This window comes from Erythrolamprus reginae, chromosome 3, assembly GCF_031021105.1.
Source record: "Erythrolamprus reginae isolate rEryReg1 chromosome 3, rEryReg1.hap1, whole genome shotgun sequence".
Taxonomy (NCBI): domain Eukaryota; kingdom Metazoa; phylum Chordata; class Lepidosauria; order Squamata; family Dipsadidae; genus Erythrolamprus; species Erythrolamprus reginae.
The window spans coordinates 207,140,248-207,160,517 of record NC_091952.1 but is presented as its reverse complement, the minus strand read 5'-3'; the positions used below and the strand labels follow the sequence as shown (position 1 = coordinate 207,160,517).

At 36.8% G+C, this 20,270-nt stretch overlaps 2 protein-coding genes across 4 annotated transcripts in view; one reads left to right on the top strand and one right to left on the bottom strand.

Annotated features, from left to right (window-relative positions):
• ASXL3 (ASXL transcriptional regulator 3) overlaps window positions 1-10,444 on the bottom strand; it is a 124,081-nt gene extending 113,637 nt beyond the window's left edge. The window contains exon 1 of the mRNA XM_070747706.1: window positions 10,024-10,444. Coding sequence (XP_070603807.1) covers window positions 10,024-10,077 — 54 coding nt within the window. The 5' untranslated portion in view covers window positions 10,078-10,444. The remainder of the gene's footprint in view (window positions 1-10,023) is intronic.
• CCDC178 (coiled-coil domain containing 178) overlaps window positions 9,544-20,270 on the top strand; it is a 166,339-nt gene continuing 155,612 nt past the window's right edge. For all 3 annotated transcript variants that reach the window (XM_070747714.1, XM_070747710.1, XM_070747709.1), the window contains exon 1: window positions 9,544-10,045. The gene's annotated coding sequence lies outside the window, so the exon portion shown is untranslated. The remainder of the gene's footprint in view (window positions 10,046-20,270) is intronic.

Sequence of the window (20,270 nt, the reverse complement as noted above, 5' to 3'; positions counted from 1 at the left end):
TTACCTGCAAGACCTGATATGAGCCGGGGTGGCGCAGCAGGTAGAGTGCTGTACTGCAGGCCACTTAAGCTGACTATAGATCTGAAAGTCAGCGGTTCAAATCTCATCACCGGCTCAAGGTTGACTCAGCCTTCCATCCTTCCGAGGTGGGTAAAATGAGGACCCGGATTGTGGAGGCAATAGCCTAGCTGTGTTAAAAAGTGCTATTGCTAACATGTTGTAAGCCGCCCTGAGTCTAAGGAGAAGGGCGGCATAAAAATTGAATAAATAAATAAGACAATTGTCTGAACCAAATGTCCATGTTATTGAAGTAAATTGTATCTCTTTATAGTCCAGGTTCTGAAATCTTATAAGGTGTCAATCAACCTGAGCAAGCCTTCATCTAACATTTCATTAGATAATACAATTTGATCCTAGTTTATTAGTTCAGGCTGAGTTCAGGAAAAAATATTTTTGTTTTGTTTCGACATAACGTTCTGTTCTTTATACAAAAGGGAAACAGTGGATAACCTGATTATAGCATGTAATAATAAATGGTTTTTCACTATACCTGAAGAGCACTACTCGAACAGCAATATCTACAACTATGAATAAGTGATGATATTATTATCCCGTTATTACACATGGAAGGAAAAGTAGCTAATAAAATTGTAATAACTTGGAATTAAATTTAGGAAGTTTGTGATAGAAACAACATCTGAATTATAACTTTTCAAGCTTACTACTCAAAGTATGTCACATTCTTATTTATATCCAATCAAAAGCCATGTGACACAGGGAGTGTGGGGTAGGGAGGATTTGTTCCTGATGCTCCACTTTAGAAGTATCTTCCTGACGGAATTTGTACAGTATTAATTTATAGTAATTGGATATCAAACATTTTTATTAATCTCAAGATTTTAAACTTTCAAAAAAAAATCCCCCGCTCCCCCGATTTTTAAATGTTTATTATCTTTAATGATCTTTATAATTTTGAAAATCATTACCTGTTAGAATATTTATACTGAAAACAGGATAACAAATCTGTTATCATTTATGGAGGATAAAATTTACTGATATGAAACATGTTGAATGGTAAGAGATTAAACAGTTACAGTTATCATAACTTCTGTCATCCGTGCTTTGATAACATGTGCTGTGGTTACCATGCATTTCTTCCCATTCCCTTTTCCCACAGCCTTCCTGCCATTATCATCCATCCCCATAGAAATCTATCTGTTCTATAGTAATCCTGTTTTTCCTCTAAATTCCACCTTTCTTTAATATCACATTTTCATCACCCAGTTTCCTTTAATACATGCTTATTAAGCTGACTAATTTGTTTCATTTATTAATGTGTTTAAACACATTGATTCTTGAACATTTTAATATCATTTTTCCTTTGTAACCACTACAATATACAGGACTTTCTTTTCATTTTCTACCAACTCTATTTCATATCACCATTTTTTTCACTCTTCTACCCAGTCTGATTATTTCAAACATTTTGATTTATTTCTGGACATCCAGCCTTTCTGATTTATTGTGTCAGGAATTTTATTCAAAAGATTATTCCATCTCATAGTTACATTCTAAATGTGACTCACTCTTCAACACTGGCAATGAGATAATCTCATCAACTACATATGAAGATGCTAGCCAATATATATATAGATATAAGGCAGGTCTTTTAAAATACATCATACAGACCTAAGAAGTTGTAAGAGATGTGTAATAAACAAGGATTTGGGCTCAAACTGGGGAGTTTGACCTTGGCTGCCAGGTGAAAGGAATTACCATTGTTCCTACCTTAAGAGTTCACTTTAAAAAAAAAATAACACACTGCCTAACTCTGTGTAATGGTAATGCCAATCCTATAATATTTGGAAGTTTAGTTTTTCTGACAAGTAAATATTCTAAGCTTCATTCTAGGTTAGGTATAGTCAGATGCTAATCATCACTATGAAAATAGAAAAACAAAAACAAAGTTGTAATCAGAAGCAAGGAGTTTAAGTGATGTATAATATGATGTAAAATGAGAAATTGGATTACAAAATGTTTGCATTTATACATTCATGAGATTTTAGGAAATCTGTTTGCATTTGAAAATTAGAAATGTCACTGGGCCCATTGCAAAGATGTTCTAAAATATTTTCACCATCATAATTATTTACAACTGTAAGATTAACAATAATAAATTCCCTGCTTTAATCATGTGCAATTCTCAGAGTCTGCCTGGATAAGTCCCTGACGTTTTCTTAACAAAGTTAAGTTTTTCAGAAGTGATTTGCCATTGCATCCTTTTTAGGGCTGAGAGCAAATATTGGCCAATATCATCCATCTGACTTTGTGGCCAAGGCAGGACTAGAATCGACTATCTCTAACAATAATAATATAAACAATTACTGTAATTAAACAAACTTTTAAAAAATAGAACAAACTATCAGATGTTCACCAGTGAACACTTTGGAACAGTTATTACATATGTTGCTAAGAAGAGTAGCCAGCACATAAAGTTTGGCAAATAAATAACCATTGTATGTAACACTTATTTAAGCCACATTGTAGCTTAATGGTACTAACTGGAAAGCTAATATCATAAAACTAATCAATTATCTTTAAAAAAAATTGGCAATACAGGCCTACAATATTTCTAATAAATTTAGGAATAACAAGTTTACCACCACATGCCTTATTTCAGAATAAAGTAAGTGGAAACCTAATTAGTAAATTAATAGAAAAGAATGGTACAGTAGAAAATTGTAATAGCTTGAATAGACTTTTAGACCAAAAATTGGTCTTTTTGTTCATAAATACAGATTACTTATGAACAAAGCATGAGATCTAAAGTCTCAGCACTTTTCGGGAGAATAATTTAAAAAGCTTCTCCACATATTTTTAAATGTACAAAACCAATAAACGAAGTGCCCTTTTAAAAGACAGGTCCTTATCTGCTTTTCCCCCCAAAATACAAAAATGCAAATTGTGGTTATACAGAGTTCACAGAGATAATTCTAAAGATTTTTTTCTAAAGAAAAGCTAGAAATTGGAATGCAGTAAGATGGGATATTTCCATGAACAATCATTTACATAAATACTTTGGATTCCGCTTGTCTCTTCCTCATTTAGGCCATATTCCCATGTGATATAAAATCATGCCTTAGCAATTAAAAGTGCAGGGTTATCAGAATAAACATAAATAATGTGATTTTAGGCAAGAAATAAACTCACCTCAGACACACAATTAATAAAAGAAGTTGCCTTATACCATCAAATTATTAACTCATATAGTATAGCATGTTTTCCTTTCAGTCAACTTGTATTTTGGAATTTCCCATTGTCTATCAGGAAATACTACATTGAGAGAAAGAAAAATATGTTATACCTCTAACTATAGCTCTAAGCCAGTCTTTGGGCGCCTGTTCCAATCATATTTCTAAATTTTGACAGTGCAACTGCTAAAAATGGGTGACATGGTTTCACATCATTTTGAGGACGATGAAACACATGAATCCAAGTGAAATGAGGTGATCTACCATTAAAAAGTAAGTAAATAAAAGCTGTAGCATGTGCAATCAAATTATTAGTTTTTATTGCAACTATATTTTTCTTCTCAATGAAAAAGAATCAAGTCATTCACATTAATAATATTACACACACAACAATACACGATTTTTAAAGTAAATTAAAGACATGCTAATTAAGAAGTCTAAGAGGAGAAATCAAGGAAATGCTTTTTTGGCTATAATTTCTGTCTCAGTTGTGATATACATGAAATGAAAATCCAATTCAGTTGATGACTACATACATAAAAATGGAATGATATATCAATCAATAAGAGATTAGACATATACAATATATTAATTACATGTAGGAGAACTAGATTAGGTTTATTAGATTAGATATGCTACAGAATTATATGTCATACAAAGATATATTAGCAATAGCATTTAGCATCAACACTTAGACTTATATACTGCTTCATAGTGCTTTAACAGCCCTCTCTATGTGGTTTATAGATTCAGCATTTTGCCCCCAACAATCTGGGTCCTCATTTTACCCAACTCGGAAGGATGGAATGCTGAGTCAACCTTAAACCGGTTGTGAGATTTGAACTGCTGAACTACAGCTAGTAGTTAGCTGAAGCAGCCTGCAATGATGCACTCTAACCACTGCACCACCCCAGCTCTTAAAAGTATGTATGCTCACACATGCATCAGAAAGAAAGAAAATCCTTTTTCACTGACAAATATAGCTCTAATTTTCATGTGTTCTTTAACCTGCTAGTGATAAAGGAAGGCCTTTATGAGGCTAGAAATACCTTTGCAAAATTCAAGAATATTTGACATTTGTATGTTCGTCAGCCCTTATGGTGTGATAGGGTGCAGTAAGTAAGCAGAAGTGCAGAATTCATTTCATTTTGAAGTACAAACATTGATCAAATAATTGAAGAGTCATTGCTAGAGAATGTATCAGTCTCAACTGTATACTTTTCGCTGGAATAGTGATTGAGTGAATAAAGCCAGAAATAAATGGATACAAAGAAAACAAAACAAGCATCAGGATGTCTATTAGTAAATACTTTGTAAAATCATCCCAGATTATACTGTAAATAATCCTCAATTTATGACCATTTATGAGGGGCTCACAATGGATGTTTTACAGCCCGTAAAGCATCTCTATCCATTATAAATAATGTCTACATTTAATTTGAGCAGGTTTCTGATATTTTGTTACAGGTTTTATAAAGATGTAAGCAAACAATTCCCTTAGATCAATCACCTTTCAGATGTGATTGTAAAGTTTGTTTAGGGCCATTCTTTGTCAAGTGGACCAATTTTCAGAATCTTCCCCATTCAACCACCTTCAATTTCAATGAAACTTTTCACGTATATTCACGCAATATTTTGTCACCCCGTGCTTAAAAGGACTCTGAAACCTTGACTGTTTGGAATATAGACTTTGCATACCTCATTTTTATATCATAAGGAATATATGTGCAAAGTTTCATTGAAACTGAAGGTGGTCCAGTGGGGACACCTGGTCCACTTGACAAAGAATGACCCTTTACAAAGCTTACATAACTTCATCACAAATTCTATAACTCAGTGACAAGAAATTTGTAGCTCATCAGAAATTGCTACATACATTATCTAATAGTTCCAGCCAAAAAGTTAAATGATAATAGGAGTTTTAGTTCATGAACATTTAGTAGGTAATATAATCTTCCTATCCTAGTTTGACTGGAAATTTCAAGGATTAAAAACAACTTCTTACATGACGTGACTTCTTTTGCTACTATGTTATAGATCCATGTACATCTTCACTGCTTTTAAAATACTATTGGACCATTCAATAACCAACATTATTTAAGTAATTCTCTTATAGCAATACAGTTCCATTACAAAACTCAATGGAAAGTATATATTGGATGAGATTTTATTGGTTATTTCTGTGATTATCAAATTAGAGAGAAGCACCAGCATTAATGATTTTGCACGCATTTTGCACATATTTTATTTACAAATTTCACCAAAGTCCTCTGTTTTTAACACCCTTGACTGATGGGTAGCAGGCAAGCATGCACATGGACAACTGGTGATAAAAATGATGACAAAAAAGGAATAAGAAAGCAAAGGGAAGTTGACAGCCAGACAAATGTATAAAGTATGCAGAAATAAAATTAATACACAGTAAAATTTGTACACAGGGAAGGGGCATCCATAGAAAGGCTGCATAGGGTGAGCCACAGTGGCGCAGTCGTTAGAATGCAGTACTGCAGGTTACTTCTGCTGCCTGCAATTTGGCAATTCAAATCTAACCAGATTCAAGGTTGATTCAGCCTTCCATCCTTCCAAGGTGGGTAAAATGAAGACCCAAATTGTTGGGGGCAATATGCTGTGAGGGCTGTAAACAGTGAAGGGCTACCAAATCTTTTACTACCACACTGTGGGCATGGCTTATGCAGGATGCCCTGCATTTTCTTTCAAAATCTTTCAGTACAAATTGGGTGCTCTGGGGTGGAGCTCCAGTTTTACTACCCCACTGCGTTCCCCCATATCTGTAAAGCGGTATATAAGTCTAAGTGCTATTGCTAGAGAGAACAGATTTTGAGTCAGATCTTGATATAAATCACATAATTTATATACTTGTGTCAAATATCAAACACAAATTCTAAGTTACATCCTACATTAGTGCTATGGCATTTTGACATTGTGGCTTGTATTACTCGAAGAGGTGAAGAACTGGAATAACTTTTAAATATAAAAAGTGATGCAATTTTATAGAGTTAGATCCAGTAAAGTTAGCTACATTTAGGTCATATTGAAATTAATGGATTAGTCATGATCAAGCGTTTTACTCTGACTTTAATAGGAACTAGGTAAGATGAACCTACTTTCAATACAGTTCAGAAAGTCTTTAAAAACATTATCACAGCACACACACAGAAAGTACCAGACCTGAGCTGAAATGTACAGAAGGATGGTCTTTCATCTTTCATCTAGTCCTGCATATGAAGACTATACCTTAATAGAATTCTTGGCTTTAAATGGTCATATATGGAAATAATAATAATAATAATAATAATAATAATAATAATATAATAATAATAATAATTTATTGGATTTGTATGCCGCCCTTCTCCGTAGACTCGGGGCGGCTAACAACAATAATAAAAACAACATGTACAATCCAATAATAAAAATAAAAAACAAATAAAACCCCTATTATAAAACCAAACATATACACAAACAAACCATGCATAACTTGTAATGGCCTAGGGGGAAGGGCTATCTCAACTCCCCCATGCCTGGCGGTATAAATGAGTCTTGAGTAGTTTACGAAAGACAGGGAGGGTGGGGGCAGTTCTAATCTCCGGGGGGAGTTGGTTCCAGAGGGCCAGGGCCGCCACAGAGAAGGCTCTTCCCCTGGGGCCTGCCAAACGACATTGTTTAGTTGACGGGACCCGAAGAAGGCCAACTCTGTGGGACCTTATCGGTCGCTGGGATTCGTGCGGTAGCAGGCGGTTCCGGAGGTAATCTGGTCCAATGCCATGTAGGGCTTTAAAGGTCATGACCAACACTTTGAATTGTGACCAGAAACTAATTGGCAGCCAATGAAAGCCACAGAGTGTTGAAGAAACGTGGGTGAATCTTGGAAGCCCCACGATGGCTCTCGCGGCTGCGTTCTGCACAATCTGAAGTTTCCGAACACTTTTCAGAGGTAGCCCCATGTAGAGAGCGTTGCAATAATCGAACCTCGAGGTGATGAGAAGCTACCTGATAGCACATAATCAATCAATCAATCAATCAATCAATCAATCAGAATTTGTCATAAAATAAAAGCTATTATAGGAAATAGCATGCATGGCACCCACTGGTGATAACACAAACTGTTCCTTGGCACTTTGTCTTAACAAGTTATAAAATATTCCTTTAATTAGTAAAATATGAATGGAAAACTCCATGCAAACCAGAAACATGAATCTAATTTCCAAAAATATTTCTGGTCCATATAGATCCCAGAGGCATTCTTAGGAAATAATGTGACTGATAACTGCAATCCAGAGCTAGGTTTACATTTTGCAATGATTTGACAATCATTTTTTGAGATTCCATAACACATTTTCAAAATTTTAAATATGCTAAGTGGTTCAGAAAGTTTGGGGACGCTGAAGAAACAACTTTCATTTATTTCATTAGTACATTTAAATGAATTACAACATATATAAACATTCTAAAAGAGCCATTAGAAACAAAATGGAAAAATGTATAATTCAATCCATCCAATATAACTCAGCCTTAACTATAAGACCAGGTGTCATAGTTGATGGGAATTATGTGAACTTAATTTCAGTGTAAACTTGTCAAGTTGAATTTAGGATATTTTGCTTTACTTGTATGTATACAGACTGAGTTTGATTAAGTGGTTAAGGCATCCTGAGTTCTAGACTTTCCCTAGGCATGAAGCCAAGCTGGAGGACCTTGTGGGACTCTCTCTCTCTTTCAGCTCTAGATAAAAAGTAATAGCAAGCCACTTCAAAAAAATCTCACCAATAAAACTGCAGAGCCAGTTCTAGCAGTCACTAGAAGTCAAACTTGACACAGCAATAAAAAATTGTTATATTGTACAACAGATGAAAAATAAAATAGGTTATGTATTAAACTATACACAGTCTAGAGACAAATAATATAAATAGGCTACAGTATATTTGATATTTACCGTATATTTTACAGTACTGTGCTTGGGAATTATATATTATCATGATAACACACATGACACAGGAACAAATGAGTGTCATCGCATATAAGTTACCAGAAAGCTAAAACAGTTCTTAGCTTTAGTTATTTTCAACTTATTTCCTCAAACCAAACTTCATAAAATATATGTACCATTATGTAAAGCAATATTATCCTTCATATAATAATACTATAATAACAGCTTATATTAAATCCCACTGAATTCAAAGGAATTTTCCAAGAAAGTACATCATCTTAATTTTTAGTATTTAAAGACCACTATTCCAAATCTAAAAATTATGGGTTTTTAGAAAATGCAATATGCCACAGCAAAATAGGGAAAAAAGAAAAGACAGATTTATTTCTGCTGACAAACTTTGGGGAGAAACTGCTTGAGATACGTATGTATGTATGTATGCATGCATGTATATGTATATATGTATGTATGTGTGTATGCATGTATGTATATGTATATGACAGAAAGCAATATCTTGAATAAAGTCTACCTGTGGAAGAAAATCCTTTGATATCTAACACAACCATACCAGAAAGTGGGTACATTCTGGAATATCAGTGTCATCAATATGTGAGGATTAGAATGAAGACAGATTCTTGAATTCTTTGTTTAGAGATATACCTTCTTTTTCTACAACCTTAGAATAGTATGGAGAATGTCCTATACATTCTTCCCACTTTTGTCTACATATTATGGAGAAATGTACTTGGCAACTCATATTAGACATTGAAGCAGCAGTGCTTCTTGGCCATGAGAATCCAACTAAAGCGAAGTTGTTCGTACACCACGCACAGCTTTTCTCACACAGCTACAGGGGAAACTGTTCTCTCACATCAATGTTATTTCAAACCAGAACTATCCTTTGAAAGGGGGTATCTCTTGAAAGAAATACCACTTTTTATTTGCATAAGCTTCAAAGTAAAACGAGCACATTATGGACTTCAAATTCCACCATAAGAAAAGAAGTGATTCCCTTATTTCAGGATCTTTCCTTCCTTCCTTCCTTCCTTCCTTCCTTCCTTCCTTCCTCTCCCTCCCTCTCTCTCTCTCTCTCACACACACACTTATTGCAATAATTATGAATGAATAACGAATGCAGACACGCATTCAAGCACTATGGATGAGACTGCAATCTTTTTCTTCAACCCCAAAGGCAGGCATCCTGCCCCATCTCTATAGTGAGTGCACAGGTGTGGAGGAAATTCTCCCTCTCCTGTCTGCTACTTCGTTGGTGGGATTTTCCGCAAACTATTTACAAGAGTGCTTACGGCTTAAAGGAAGAATCGCCAGATCTCCCTTCAAGAAAGAGTAAAGAGGAGTAAGTAGGACCCAGAGTACTGTGTGGGTTTCTAAGGGTTTTCTTTTTTTCTTTTAACTCCCGGCACCTCTCGCTGCCCAGCTTTTTAACACCAAGAAGTCCTTCTGGAGCAAACTACCGAGCTACTACTGAACGTGGCAACGCAGACCCTCCACGAACAAAGTAGTTTCCCCAGAGGACAACCCGGCGTTGTAGACTTTCGCACGGGAAAACATTGCTCCGCCGCCCCGGGAACGCAGCCTCCGCCTTCCCGTCTCATCCCGCACCTCTCCGAGGCGCCGACTCTGCCCACGCGAAGCTCCGCGCGGTCACTCCAGCATCCCCTACCGACTGCAACAATGCAAACAAGAGTGGGCTGCACTAGGCGCCTCCCCGACTCGCCCCCGGAACGGCAGCCGGCCAGCCAGGCGGTCGGACGGACGGACGGGCCGGCCCCGCCGCACGCACGAAAAGCCTCGGGTCGCACCTACCAGGCGGGCAGCCTCGGCCCAGGTGCGGTCCTTCTTCTTCCTCTTGTCTTTCATGTTTGCATCTCATTGAGATGACTCGAGGGGGGCGGGGGCGGGACGGAACGTGCAGGGACGGGGCGGGGGGGAGGAGGGGGAGCCCGAGGGTCCCGCACAGACAATGACACGGTGACGTGGAGTTCGAGAACCCCCTGCGGGAGGGGCGTGGGAGCGACCGGGGCGGTGGAGGGCCGGGCCGTCTCGGGCTCGCACTCCCGCAGTAGCGGCGGCGGCGGCGGCGACACAGCTGACAGCTTGAGGGATGCTCCGCTACGCAAGTCACAACAATGCACTATGACGTCACGGAAGGGAATGGCGACTTGCACACAAAACATCCCAGCCGAGGCAGCCGCGCTCGCGAGCAAACCGCACGAGACGCAAGAGAACAGGGGAGGAAGGGGAGGAAAAAAAAAGGCCTTGCCGCAGATCTCGCGAGAGCTTGGGAAAGACCCCCCTCTTTCAACCCGCTCCTGGTCTTCCCTCCCCGCTTTAACCCCATTCGTTTTGCAAATGGGGCAGGGGGGGGAGAGGAATCGTTTAAGCCGAGACTACATGTCCCAATGTGCAATACGCCCCAGCGCCGCGTTTACGTGTGTTTGTTACGAGTGCAATGTTGTGTTTTCGTTTTAAAGGCAATCGTTTTGCATGCCGGGTCTTGTGGTTTTTGTGGGAGCTAACAGAAAGGAAGGTTGTTGCTGGGTTTTTTGGTCAACAGTGCAACCCGCCGAGGCCGGGTCCCCCTCAACAAGAGATGTCGGGTGCTCTTCCGTCGTATTCGTTTCCAGCAAACCCAGGGCAGCCGGGTAAGCCAGGTCTGACCCCCCCCTCACCTGTTCACCCCCTCCCAGTCTTAACTCCCTCAGGCGCCAAACGCCGAAAGGAGGGGGCGTGTCGGGGGGAAGCCGCCCTCCACCCACGCCGCCGCCTGCTGGGTTTTCTCCAGTTTTTTGGTCTCCCGTAACCAGGTGCGGGGCTCTCGAACCAAAACGGCTCTCGGAAGCGATGGGTTAGACCAGTGTTTCCCAACCTTGGCAATTTGAAGACACCTGGACTTTAACTCCCAGAATTCCCCAGCCAGCATTCGCTGGCTGGGGAATTCTGGGAGTTGAAGTCCAAATATCTTCAAGTTGCCAAAGTTGGGGAAAACTGGGTTAGACTGCTATCTTTCTATACTGTACTGCTCAAAAAAATAAAGGGAACACTCAAATAACACCTAGATCCGAATGAATGAAATATTCTCATTGAATACTTTGTTCTGTGCAAAGTTGAATGTGCACAACAGCATGCGAAATTGATTGGCAATCAGTGTTGCTTCCTGAGCGGACAGTTTGATTTCACAGAAGTTTGATTTACTTGGAGTTATATTGTGTTGTTTAAGTGTTCCCTTTATTTTTTTTTTGAGCATCTTGTTCTATATACTCATATATACTACGGAAGGACTGACCCTTCCGTTTCGATGAACAGAGACATAAATGAACATGGGCACAGGTTATATCTTCCCTTCTCTCGAGATATTTGCGATGAGTTACAAGCGCCCCAAACTCCCCCACCCCCCTTTTAGAGTGAGTTGAATCTTGGACGATTTGAGTGTGTTTCTCGCGCCTGCAGCCTTTTCCAGTTGCTACTTGCTCCTCCTTACCAAGCGCTGTAACCTTTATAGCAATAGCATTTAGACTTATACAGTATATCGCTTCACAGTGCTTTACAGCCCTTTGTAAGCGGTTTACAGAGGGTGTGCATATTGCCCCCAATAATCTGGCTCCTCACATTTTACCGACCTTGGAAGGCTGAGTCAAGCTTGAGCCTACTGAGATTCGATCTGCTAAACTGCTGGCAGCCCGTGATCAGTAGAAGTAATTTGCAGCACTGCACTCTAACCACTCCAGCACTGAGGCGCTTACCAGCTCTTCCGCTGTTACCCGTCTAAGGTCCCAATGAATTCTGAAGGTTCACTGTAGCCTTGCATAAAGAGCCTGGCCATTGTGAATTGAGATATCAGCCAAGTCTTATCTCATTTAACAAAGAAAACTTAGATTTTTGCATGTGTTAACTTGGGAGCATTTTAGATTCAAAATATTTTGTCCTTTTTTAACATTGTTGCATGGTCTAGTTCAGTGGTTCTCAGCCTTTCTAATGCCGTGACCCCTTTATACAGTTCCTCATGTTGTGGTGACCCCCAACCATAAGTCTAGTGCCAATTCTCCCAACAGAGCTTTGAGCTGATTGGCAGGAAGGTCAGAGAGACACCCCTACTGTAAACACCTGATTGGTCGGATTGTAAATATATGTTGCAAGGCGCCAGAATAGAAGTTTTAGTTCCTAACACCATGGGAAATTTGTCTTTTGAAAAGGTCATTCGACCCCCAAAGGGGTCCCGACCCCCAGGTTGAGAACCAGTGGTCTAGTTAGAAATTAAAATAGCATAGCAGCTTCTATCTTGGGCCAGGATCAGAGAAAGCCCTGAGTAGATTTATTCAGCTTAGAGATGGTTAGGTAAGCATGAGCCAAGCACTGTTTTTCTGTCTCGTCCAATATAAGTTTGCTGTTTGGTAATATAGTGGGCGGAAGGGATACAGAACCCATATATGATTCTTTGAGCTCTCAAGAGAAAGTAAACTATGAAAGCAATGTAATGATTATTAAAGTAATAGTAGCAGCAGTAGTAATGCTATGGAGTTATGTAGATTTTAACAAAATCCACAATAGAAATCCAGAATAATGATATTTGGCAATTATGGGAATCTGACAAGTGAACTGGGGCACTGTGATTTCATGTCTTCTGTCTGCTATGGCTCCCTTGTATGGAGGGGCAAGGTGACATTTATGACTGTGGACCAGATCAAGGTCCCTTGAGGCTGTGAATTTGTACAAGAGACAGAATTACATTCAGCATTCTTTGTTCAATCAGTATTCTAAATATTAATTGGTTAAGCAATCTAGTTAATGAATTCAATATTACATTATTTTAGAGATAACATAATTGCACGACTGATATTATGGTTGCTTTAGGTAGCATACAACTGTAACATTACTTGAGATATCAAAGAACATAATAAAATAAATTAGAATGTCATTCCTATTGGTATGAAAAGAAATTCATGGGCTTAATATTTGTGGATTTCCTTATACTGTATATTCCTACTGCTGATAATATTGCTGCTTTCTTTTTTCATAATCTTTTGTGATAATTGCATAACTATTGTGCACAGAATTATATTTGTGCAAAATATGTACAAATAGACTAATTTGGAGTATAAATCTTCTGAGGTTTCCAACTGATATTAATCTGAGCTTTAGTTTAAATATAACAATAAATTGTAGTTGAAGCCATATGAGGTTCTTTGTGAAGAAAATAGTATGTGATAACAGAGAAATTTTTGAATCTGACAGTTCAACCACCTTCATAAACCATTAATTCAGGAATATTATATAGTAAATTAGTGTATCAGAACCAAAGTAAGAAATATTTGTGGTTATATCTTATCACTGTAACACAACTAATGTATTTAGTACCTGCATAGTTTTTCTTTTAAATGATTTTTATTTTACAATTGTTTTTAATATATCTGTTTTGCATATTTTGTATTTTATGGTTTAAATTCTAATAGGGCTTATTGTTTATAGGTACTACACAAAAGTGATGAACATAACTTCAATGAAGTATTTTAAAACTATTACTTCAATGTATTTATCGATAACCATTTATATCAGCAATAATGGTACTTTTAAAAGTAGGAAGCATGACCTGACATTCATTGTTTCCATTATATAGTTCTTTTCTTTAAAATTTTGAGATTACAAAATGTTAAGAAGAAACTAAGATATTTTGTAAGAAAGTATACAGTAGGTAATAAAGGTTTGTGAGCTGTAGGTTGTATAGGTTAATCATTCAGACAATTGGTCATTAGGTTACATTCACTAATTTAAAAAACTGTTGGGCAATAGAGGTGAGAAAATGTTCACATCCATTAAAAAGAATACTACTTTCACAGCTCCTGGCTGTGTCTTGTCCACTCATTTGTATTTCAGAATGATTTTTTCTGGATTTTTCAGCAATAATGCCATCATTATTTGTGCTAACTCATAATTATTAAAAACAACCAGAGGGGGGAAATATGTTTCATAGTTTATACACTGCTCAAAAAAATAAATAAAGGGAATACTTAAAGAATACATTTTAACTCCAAGTAAATCAAACTGTCCTCTTAGGAAGCAACACATTGATAATCAATTTCACATGCTGTTGTGCACATTCAACTCTGTACAGAGCAAAGTATTCAATGAGAATATTTCATTTATTCAGATTATTTGAGTGTTCCCTTTATTTTTTTGAGCAGTATATTTTGCCACAACTGTATTAGCAAAATATGCACATATATTTGACAGAGAACATTTACTGATTTAGCAATTACCGGTATGCAGATTTACTTCTAGATATACGGTACATCCTTCCAACAATATACCTGATGTAATAAAAGTATTATAGACTTGGCTGAATGCTAGTAAAACAGATTGAGCACATACATTTTTATGGCAATCAGATTGTCCTAAAAACATTTCCATTTGTCAAGAATAGCATAATGCCATTTATCTTATGCTGGTTGAGATCACATGCCATTTGGCCAACTCAGCCTATATTTAAGATAGTCATGTAATTTCAATCACACTTTTCTTGACCCCCTGGTGCATAATAAAATCCACTTGACACTTCTTAAAACTCAGAAATGTGGCTTATTTTTAATATTTAAAATTATTTTTATACTATAACCAATTTGTTACATTGGAGATTACTCATATTTGAATTGATATTATAAATAGAGGTTGACCTTTACATTTAACTATGTTAATTTATATTGTTATCTTCAAAGTGTTGTATCTTTCTTCTACTTTATTGCTTCAATATGATTCACAATGTGACAAGAGAAACTGAAAAATAATTCCAGAGAACAAATTTCATGGCTGCACTATTTACATTTCAAAGGCAAACATTTTCTTGATTGAAGGATGTGGAGGTGCAAGTTAATCTTCTGAAGATATTATGTTTTTGAATAGTGTATTGCAGTTCAGAAATAAAAGATACACTATATCCACTCTTCAAGATTGGCAAGATCAAGAAAAAGGCAGGGCTAGGATTTCAGGAATGGTATTTTTGTAGGGCACAATAATAAAAATTTGAAAACCTGTCAATGCTTTCCTGAACAAAATCAATGTGACATTTTAAATTTCTTACTCATACTTTTCTTTTTCTCAATACTGAGTATGGTTCATTGCTAATTTTTTAGAATACAATTCTTTATTGGCCAAGTGTGATTGGGCAGACAAGGAATTTGTCTTTGGTGCATATGCTCTCAATGTACATGAAGAAAAATAAAATACATTCATCACGAATCATAAGATACAATTCTTAGTGATAATCATAAGTTACTAATAAGCAATCAAATCATACTAGGAAACAATATAAATTGTAAAGATACAAGCAACATGGTTGTAGTCATAAGTGGGAGGAGACAGAAAGGTTATTATTATTATTTTATTAAATTTATATGCCACCCAATTCCCAAAGGACTCCGGGGGACTTAACAGCAGAATAAAATACTAAAAATATCCAAAACATTAAAACAATCTAAACCTGTACATATCATTCCATGGCTGGATCCTGCCGATTACAACAGCAAGATCAATGATCCTGGGCCTGCTGGAAAAGTCAGGTATTAATAGCTTTTTGGAAGGTAAATAGGGTGCGGACAGTCCTGACCTCTGGAGGTAATTGGTTCCAGAGATCCGGGGTAGCCACAGAGAAGGCCCTCCCCTGTAGGCCCACCAGCTGACACTCTAGGTTGAGAATTTATTTTTATTTTATTTATATGATTTTTATGCCACCCTTCTCCTTAGACTCAGGGTGGCTTACAACATGTTAGCAATAGCACTTTTTAACAGAGCCAGCGTATTGCCCCCACAATCCAGGTCCTCATTTTACCCACCTCGGAAGGATAGAAGGTTGAGTCAGCCTTGAGCCAGTGATGAGATTTGAACCACGGACCTACAGATCTAGTCAGCTTCAGTGGCCTGCAGTACAGCACTCTACCTGCTGCACTACCCCAGCTCTTGAATAATAGTGATTGATTGGTTGGTTGGTTGATTGAATCAGATTTCTATGCTGCCTTTCTCCTAGGCCTCAGGGCAGCTATTGACAGTTGTGGTAATTAGTTGTTTAGTAGAGTGAAGGCATTTGGGGGAAAATGGCCTTGTGTCAAGTTATTCTAGTGTGCAGCATCTTATAGCATCATTTTGAGGGTAGAAGAAACAATTTATAATAAAAGTTGGAAGGGACCTTGGAGGTATTCTAGTCCAACCCTCTGCTTAGGCAGGAAACCCTAAACCACTTCAAACAAATGGTTATCCAACATCTTTAAAACTTCCAGTGTTGGAACATTCACAACTTCTGGAGGCAAGTTGTTCCAGTGATTAATTGTTCTGTAAGAAAATTTCTCCTAGTTCTAAATTGCTTCTTTCCTTGATTAGTTTTCACCCATTGCTGCTTGTCCTACGTTCAGGTGCTTTGGAGAATAGCTTCACTCCCTCTTGTTTGTGGCAGTTGAAGCTTTGTTCTGCTGTACCTTATGCAGATTCTCAGCATTTTGCCCTTTTTATCACTTCATTGTAAGGTTTATTTCCTTAGAGTTCACCAGTATGTATTGAGTGTGGTTCTCTCTCTACCTCCAGATTTAATTTAAAGTTTGCCAAATGACGTCAGGAAATTATCTTTCAAACACATTCCTAATCTTTCCAAGTGACAAACTGTCTCTCTCTTAATCCTTAACCTTAGCATATGGGAGGCAATACACTTTTCTTCATATTGTGCCTGGTGTGAAGATAGCTGATTCTGTTCCTTTCAGCAGCAAATCACCCATCCACATCCTTTTCTCTTTGGCGCACTATTGGATGTCTTACTCTTGTAGCAGCCCAGGTTTCTCCCCATTCCATCCTTAAAATGCTAGGCGAACATTGAAAGTCTGGAAGTCATTTTCTCAGAATAGGATCTGAAATTGATTGCTTAGTTCTAGGGACATTCATTGCGTCTTATGCTGCCAGACCTCCCTTTCTACAGAATAATTTCTGTATTAATTTGCAGACATCCTCCTAAATTATCCAGAAATTTCCTGTTTTCTCTAATGAATCGCAGAATTCCTTAGCTAACATAGTCATTCTGAAAAAGCTGAAGTTCACACTTGTGGAGATTTCCTAGATTGGGAAAATTATTCTAAAGAGATACTGGGCAGTAGCAACAAAGTAGGGACTGGTTCAACTGGAAAAAATGGTATCCCCTCCAGCTTTGATATTTTCATCTAATTTTAAGCTTGTCAGTCAGTCGTTGCTTTTGTGTCAATGACCATTTATTAATTGTTCTGGTCCTATAATAGATATAATATTCCTTAACTCTCGATGAAAGATATTTATAACATGTTTGCAACATAAACAAGTATTTGATGTACAGTACTAGGAAAAACAATCATCTTGAAAAATATTAGAAAATGGAATATTTTTCATGATCGTACAAAATCTGTATTATACTGATACAATTTTTATAACCTTATTCTGCTTACTGCTCACGTTCATTTATGATTTTTAAGATTATATATCTGAAATATGGATGCACTGCTTAAACCCACCACACATATAGGCACAGCATGTTGTCTATCTGTTTTCATCGAAATGTTCCAAGATCACTGAGCTGATCTGTACTAACAGCATATTTCAAAAACTCATGGAGTACTGACATAGTTGAAGAGGTTCAATTTCACATAGGCTGGTCACAGATTTTGACATTCATATTCTAAGATTTCCTTGAACTACTAAGGTGCTCTGGGTCTAGGATAAGGCTTGCAAATGCTCTTTATAACATCAGAGAAGGTAAAACAATTGAAACTTGAAAGTTAATGGTAAATACAGATTATTATCATAATTATTAAATTTAGAATAAACATTAAGAGAACAGAAAATCAATAGTCAAGTATGTGTTGCAATAACTATATATGTATCAGTGACATGCCCATTATACTGATAAGTCCTTAACTTTCCTTCATTCCCCAGGAGGATAAAAATTGTGGTAATATTACATGCATTAACCATTTTGGAATAGGTTTTAAGCACAAGGCTATCAATAAACTTTGATTCAGTGGACAAAAGATGAAATGTCCATTAGATGACAAATAGGATTAAATATTGGATTAGAGCTGTAACTGAAAATTAGATTTCTGTCTTACTACTGTCTTTAATTTATTGGGTGCTAAATTATATTTTGCCGTGTGAAAATCTGCAAGAATTTGTTCTTCAGTTAATGCAAATATTTAAAGTCTGCAGAATGTGATTTTGCACTATATATAATTGTGCAATATAATTGCACTATATATAATTTTATTATAATTATAATAAAACATGTAGTCATCTATTGGGTACTAAAATGTAACACTTTGGTCTAATGGTTAAGGCAGACTAGAAAGCAGGAGATTGTGAGTTCTAGTTGTGCCTTAGGCATGAAAGCCGGTTGAATGACTTTGAACCAATCACTTTCAGCCCAATTCACATCTTACAGGGTTGCTGTTATGGGGAAAATAGGAAGAGGAAGAAGTATTAGACATATTTGCTGTCTTATTTCAGGGTGTCCAGGGGGAAAGCATTTTGAAATTCCCTGATATTTTCCTGACATTTCCCCATATCTTGCGATCTAGTTAAGGCGTGGTGCCATACCAAATGGCTAAGCTGTGGAGAAATATCAGTAACTGAAGAGGCAAGTTGTTGCCATGTTGAAGAGGCAAGTTGCTGTTACTCGTTTTTGCTTGACTCTGTCAGGCAGCACGATCTTGGGGGGGGGGGAGTTTACATGATTTCCCCCCTAACTTTAAAACATTTTAATAGTTTGTTTTTTCCCCCTGATTTATTCCAATTTTTTTTTCACAAATTCCCTGATAATTCCGATTTCCAGGTTTGCTGGATATCTTGTATTTATAAAAAAATTAAAGATAAAATATTTTTTTTTTTAAATATGGTTGAGTGTCACATACAGGAAAGGCTACTGAATCCATTTTCTTCCTAGCTACTCTGAATTTGACAAGGATATTTTCAAAAGTTAAATTATTATTATTATTATTATTATTATTATTATTAATTAGATTTGTATGCTGCCCCTCTCCGTAGGAATACTTAGGCTTTTTTGTCTGGTAATTCTCCATTAAAAATGCCAGTCACTTCTATAAATTATTTATTAGATACTGCTCTAATGATTAGGGTGATAATATATTAGGCACTATAATTTATTCTCAGTATAATTTCAGTACATAGAATATTTCAAGGATCTTGTGCTCAACATGGTAAAACCATACTTTTCTAGTAATGCAGGGTACATATTGTCTATGATGGCATGGGCAATGATTATATGATCCCTATGGAACCAACTACCCTCCAATGCTCCTACTCTATTGGCCTTCCGAAAAGCTGTGAGACCTGGCTTTGCCGGCAGGCCTGGGGGCCATGAATATTACATCTGTCACAGCTGAACAATCATAGACTTCCAGATAAGGCAGGAGGTTTTGGGTTTTGACATTTGCAAAACAATACTTATAGGAAATTGAGAAAATATATCATATAGAATGTAATAAAATTCAATAATCTCTAAGTAGGACATGAAAAACACATTTTGATTGTATCATTACTATCTTGTATCTGGGAAAAGAAAATAGATTGACATTTGAAATTTTATTAATATTATCTGTAACAAGTCTGTTTTTTCCTGGAACATTTTTACAAGCTGTTTTATTATTTATCGATACCTAATTGATCCAGATTGGTAGTAGGAAGCATCATAGAATAACTGTAACTGGAAAATATTATAGAACATATCAACATTTAATTTTATTGATTATATTGTACACTCCCCAGAGCCCCTCTTCAAGGAAGATAGTCAGTTAAGAAATATGAAGTATTAATAAATAAAATTATACAGGTTTTCTATCGAGAAGCACTATTGTACATGAGTTTTTTATTTAGCTCTGCTTCATTTAGATATGTGTGGATCCTAAATGGAAATATCTGTTTCTCTCTTGATAAAGAGCAGATTATAACAACATATGATACTCATATAACATAAAAAATGGAACATGATAAATGCAAATTTATGGAATCCAAATGCCAGATGTAGGTTATTATAGATATTT